The sequence below is a fragment of the Periplaneta americana genome, chromosome 15, assembly GCF_040183065.1.
Source record: "Periplaneta americana isolate PAMFEO1 chromosome 15, P.americana_PAMFEO1_priV1, whole genome shotgun sequence".
In the NCBI taxonomy this organism is placed as follows: domain Eukaryota; kingdom Metazoa; phylum Arthropoda; class Insecta; order Blattodea; family Blattidae; genus Periplaneta; species Periplaneta americana.
In genome coordinates this window covers 51,155,741-51,161,740 of record NC_091131.1, presented here as the reverse complement: position 1 = coordinate 51,161,740, position 6,000 = coordinate 51,155,741, and the positions used below count along the sequence as shown (strand labels likewise).

General features: G+C 36.1%; 1 protein-coding gene across 1 annotated transcript in view; it reads left to right on the top strand.

Annotated features, from left to right (window-relative positions):
- The window catches only part of Syn (synapsin), a 72,666-nt gene that overhangs the window by 4,345 nt on the left and 62,321 nt on the right, over positions 1-6,000 (top strand). Inside the window, exons 2-3 of the mRNA XM_069848768.1 lie at positions 793-998; positions 4,329-4,593. Coding sequence (XP_069704869.1) covers positions 793-998; positions 4,329-4,593 — 471 coding nt within the window. The remainder of the gene's footprint in view (positions 1-792; positions 999-4,328; positions 4,594-6,000) is intronic.

Sequence of the window (6,000 nt, the reverse complement as noted above, 5' to 3'; positions counted from 1 at the left end):
ATTTTATTGTCATTGTTTATTCTTGTTTCTTACTAAGATTTACGAATTATTTTATCTCGTATTCGTGTAAAGTTGCCTATGCAAACTTCTAATAGACATAGATATTTAAGGATGTTACATTGCTTGGTACCCATGAAGTCCAACATTGCCAATTTCTCTGTGTGTGTGTCTTTAAAATAATTTTGGGATCAGCACAATAAACTTGTTTAAATACATCATAATATGTTTCAATATATCTGGCGTGTGTTACACTCTCCAGAATTACTAAGGGTCTTCCGATATAGGATAACCCACAAATTCGTAATATGTTATTATTATATAAGTGAGAATATTTTATTACCTTAATTTACAAAAAAATTTACGAAAATTCACAAGTCTTTAACGTTTTACTTGTGAAAGATTTCTGAATCTTACATGAGTGTGAATATTGTTTAGAAACGCTCGTATGTCATTATAATGATTACATTTGCACGAATGATGGATTCGTTCCCCTTAGCGGTTAGTTCACTTATTAATGCATAAAAGAATTGTTCTGCTTCAATACTCTCTATTACATAATCTAAACATTAAAGATTTTAATACACATATGTCAAGCGTACAGAAATATTAGTAAGGCAAGAGTTGCTGTTCCCCATCTTAAACACATATTTTGAAAATCTGGGTACTAGTTTGGCTATTTAATTACCTAAGTAATACATAGATAGGTATTTAAAGCTATTTAGTCATAATTGTCCGTTTCCTAACCATCAGTGTAAGTTCACGCAGTCAGTAGGCGCTTTTTTTTGTCTTCAGCTGAGCTCGGCCCGATTCCCAGTGGTATTCAAGATCGGCCACGCGCACGGAGGCCTGGGCAAAGTGAAGGTGGACACCAACAGTGACTTCCAGGACATGGCGTCCGTGGTCGCCGTGGCCAACACGTATTGCACCACGGAACCCTACGTGGACAGCAAATACGACATCCACGTGCAGAAGATCGGTGGAAATTACAAGGCCTTCATGTGAGTACCAAATATTTGTCACGTTTTGAAAGTAGTAGTAGTAGTAGTAGTAGTAGTAGTAGTAATGATGGTAATGGTAGTGGTAGTAGTGGTGGTCGTGGTAGTGGTAGTGATAGTGGTAGTAGTGGTGGTAGTAGTAGTGATGGTAGTGGTAGTTGTAGTGGTAGTGATGGTGGTGGTGGTAGTGGTAGTAGTAGTAGTAGTCGTAGTCATGGTAGTGGTAGTGGTAATGGTAGTGGTAGTAGTGGTGGTCGTTGTAGTGGTAGTGATAGTGGTAGTAGTGGTGGTAGTGGTAGTGGTGGTGGTAGTGGTAGTTGTAGTGGTAGTGATGGTGGTGGTGGTAGTGGTAGTAGTAGTAGTAGTAGTGATGGTAGTGATAGTGGTAATGGTAGTGGTAGTAGTGGTAGTGATAGTGGTAGTAGTGGTGGTGGTAGTAGTAGTGGTGGTAGTGGTTGTGGTAGTTGTAGTGGTAGTGATGGTGGTGGTAGTAGTGATGGTGGTAGTGGTAGTGGTAATTGTAGTGGTAGTGATGGTGGTGGTAGTAGTGGTAGTAGTAGTGATAGTGGTGGTACTACTGGTGCTAGTAATGGTAGTGGTAGTGGTAGTGGTAGTAGTAGTGGTAGTAGTTGACTTGACTTTTCAAAGTCCATACTTTATACGGATCCTTGCAGTTAGGTTTACATTGGCCCATTGTGCACCCTATAGTTATATCATGCGGTGATTATCCAAGCCCGACAGGTGGCCTGGGTGACATTCGTGAATCTGACGCTCACAGGTAGGCCATCCTGCCTCAGCCTTGACGAAACCAGGCTAGTACCTTATAATCCCCAATCCCTTAAATATTATATCTGCATCGGAAATCCATACTATCCCATATTTTTAATTATATCAGGTGATAGATTAAATGAGAAGGTAGAGAATGTTAGTGGAATGATAGAGGCAAACGGGAGTATCCCGAGAAAACGTCTATACAATGTCTTCTATTCCACCACAAATTCCATCTCGACCTGGCTTGGAGTCGAACCCGGACCGCCTGGAATCACAAATGCAAGGTGGTAGTAGTAGTAGTAGTAGTAGTAGTAGTAGTTTAATACAGGACCGAGCAACACATCAACTCACTAACAAATTCTAAACCTAACGCAGAATCATAACCAGAATTGAGTAACGCGTCCATTAAACAACAAATCCTAAACCAAACTGACTGGGTGATTCAGCGCTTCTCGTTATCTCATTCCGCAATTATGCTTGAACTCTCATAGTAAGGAACCGAAGGACACTAACTAGTGACGGGCGGAATTGAATAATTTAAAGAATCAATTATTAATCTGGTCTCGAATAATATTAAGAATCTAAATATTTATTCGAATAAAGTTCTCGAATATTTTTATCACTGGGATAACGATTTGATTGCTCACTTCGGTCGTTCTCGAGTAGTTCTCGCCAGGTTCTCGATTCTCATATTCAACATCCAGCATGAATAACGATAACAGTGACATCAGTGTATTGTGCAAGCATAGAAGTTTATATTTATCATTCTAATCTAATCACATAGTGCAACTTCCGATAAAGATGTGTTTATATTCCTACGCTCCGTAATTAGACGAGAATGAGAAGGAGAGAGAGAGAGAGAGAGAGAGAGAGACGATCCGGTTCAGGTCTTTATTGCACGCAACCACTTCATGTTTGTAGACGAGATTAGTCGAATGTATGCGTTTGTCGCGCAATCGATGTTCTCGAGTCCTTCCTTTCTATACTATTTCTTTCTGTTCTCATTCTCTTCTTCTAGCAGCACCTACCATCTGAGGAAAGTATTCGAATACTTGTTCATGATTCGAAATATATCTGGAGAACTTACAAGAATCGAGTAATTCGTAGAGTGGATCGGGGAAAGGTGCCTGACTTTGATTGAAAATTTAAGATACTATTCATTTAGTTTTGAATTTCATATTGAAATATCAAAGTCTGGAAGGTATTTTGAAACTAAATTTTTGGTAAAAAAACAGAAAACATTAGTTACCTTGTTTATAGATACAGGTTTTCTTTTTACCTGCACAGTAGGCATATTTCCCCGATAGTCGGGTAAGATGGCAAATGCAATTAACACATTTACTGATATATGTATTTTACCTGAACTTGGTTTGATACATGTATATAACAAAATTTACTTAATCTAAAGCTCATGGACACTTTCTCACTCGTGTGTCACTACTTCATTGCATATATTTTATTGCCGTGTGCAAGACTTGTGAAATCACTTCTTGCACAAAATGAATTCAATCCAGTACATCTTTTTTTGTCATCAGTCTTTTTTAGGAGGCGTTTAAGGGTACGGTAAGAAATCCCTTATGCTTGCGATGCTCTAAAACAGTTCATACCCTCTGTTATAACATGTTCCATCGCAAGTTGAAGACTGTCCTCACTCCACTGACCTCAATCAGAGAATCTTAACTAATGTTTACACATTCCCTGCAATAAAACAAAAAATAAAACTCTTGCAACAAGTTGCCATCTTACCCCGAAAAAAATGATCATCTTACTCAAGTATCGGGGTAAGATGCCTAGTGCTGTGACGCAACCTAAGATGACGGAGCAAGGTTGTTAACAATACAAACTTTAGAACCTTTACTACAATATCCGTTACAAAGGTTTGACAGTTATTACGAATTCAAGGATGTATTAAAATGTTAACATACCTTTGTAATTATTTTATAGCAGAAAAATGAGCTGTTTTCTTGCTTTTCTTCTTCTCACAACAAGAACACGTGGCAAAATGAGTTAGCTTCCACTCTACAGACATTCAACTGTCTCAGTGATCATGAAGACATGCGCGTGGCGTTCTCTCTTGGAAGAATGTGAAACTACAAAGAAATAAGCATCTTCCCCCGATAGTCATCTCCCCCCGATTCACTCTATTTTTTATTCGAATACTTCCATCACTACTACTAACCGTTCTATGTACTATAATAATGTAATAATATCTTAATGTTATTAATGTATGTTTTGAAGTTTGCTTGTCCTTTATTCAACATATTAACAGAATTGTTGAATACTATTTTCTCCTTGAGTTGTTTTATACTTACATTTCCCAACTTGACCCTGGTCACAAAGCAATTGCGGCAGATACGTCATTTAATTTATTGTAGTGTTCTGTGAAGTTCTTTGGCTATTATACCTAGCATATTAATGTTTTAACTGGAAACTGATATACCAGACATTTTTACGAAGCAATTTTCTTCTTTAGTAATCATGTTCATTCTCTATAAATAACACCTTACCTTAACGTGTCTAATTTCTTCGCCTGTTACTTTAACTGTTGTTTAAAATTTACAGGCGCAAGTCCATTTCCGGGAACTGGAAAACAAACACCGGTTCGGCCATGTTGGAGCAGATTCAGATGACGGAGCGCTACAAGATGTGGGTGGACGAAGTATCGGAGCTATTCGGGGGCCTTGACATCTGTGCGTTGGAGATCATTGTTGCAAAAGATGGCCGGGAATTCATCATCGAAGTAAATGACAGTGCACTAAGTCTAATGGGAGATTCACAAGAAGAGGATCGACGCCATATTGCTGAACTTGTTGCGCACAGAATGCAGGTAAAACTATTGTTGTCTGGACTTCTACAGTAACTTTTGTATTAGGCCTCCTTTAGTTATCCTTACATGTACGTACTTTTATGAACATTACATAATATCAATAATATCAGGAATTAAAGCGTTAAATTAAAGTTTACAGATTAACATTATTTTAAAATCTGAAAGAAGGGCTGCATTAACCAAGTGTTGGGTGTTTTAATATTTATGACATAAAATAGCCCTAAAATAATTATATATTTCTAGATCAAAACTCATAGTCTATAAGTCAAATTATTTTAAACCATTGGCTTATTATTATTATTATTATTATTATTATTATTATTATTATTATTATTATCATTATTATTATTATTATTACTATTATTATTATTATTATTATTATTATTATTATTATTATTATTATTATTATTACTCCCTCTGTTTCAAAATATGATGTAGGATGATGTAATTAATTCTGTTCCAAAATATGGTACACATTTGTTAAAGTTCTCAGTAATATAATGTAACTTTAATACATCTTCTAGATGCTTATTTATTTGATAAATTAACATAAGAAAATCGTAAAAATTAGGTACATTTCATTCTGTGTGGTATCAAATTAATAAAATAAAAAACTAACATTGTTTTGAGAGAGGCCAGTTAACATAAAAATTGCAATAAATTACAACCCGTTTGTGTACGACTGTTGAGGCTTAGATGTTCTATTCAAAATTGACTGGGTTAGTGTTATATTTTCTGCAATAGGAATGTCACAGCAGGTGCCCATTTGATTTCTGTTCATAATGAACTATTTAAATAGCATATGTTGATACACTACAAAAGATTAGAAACATTCACAACTGCACTGTCTGATAGTCCCTTCACTACTGAACAGAATACCAAAATCGCGAAACATTTTATTATTTCTTTATTTCGTGCGCGCATGCACAATAATCATCAACATGGAAAACTTGTTTTGTTTTTTATACCATATTTTGGAACGGAGGGAGTATTACTATTATATTGATTAAAAAGTTGAATCCGTGAATCTCGTATTGTACAGTATTCTTTCACTCACAAGAAACACCACACTCTCCATTACTCGCTCTCGCTAATAGCCTATTTATATTCGTAATTATTCATCACTGTACTTAGCGCACACAAATGTCACAGATCATTTATATTCATCAGTAAACTTATTGTCTTGATAAACCGTTATGAATAAAAAATCAGTCATTTATGTAGTTGGCAAGGCTGACGGTAGGATTCTTGCACAAGTATCAACTAAAAGAAAATAGCTAGTGAAATCACGTTTCACGAGTGAGCCTTTCCAAGAATATGTCTACTAAACTTCGTTTTGTGGCATGATTTTAAGCAATGCATTACCCCTAGACCGACGCCAATAACATTGCACTGTACTATTTATAC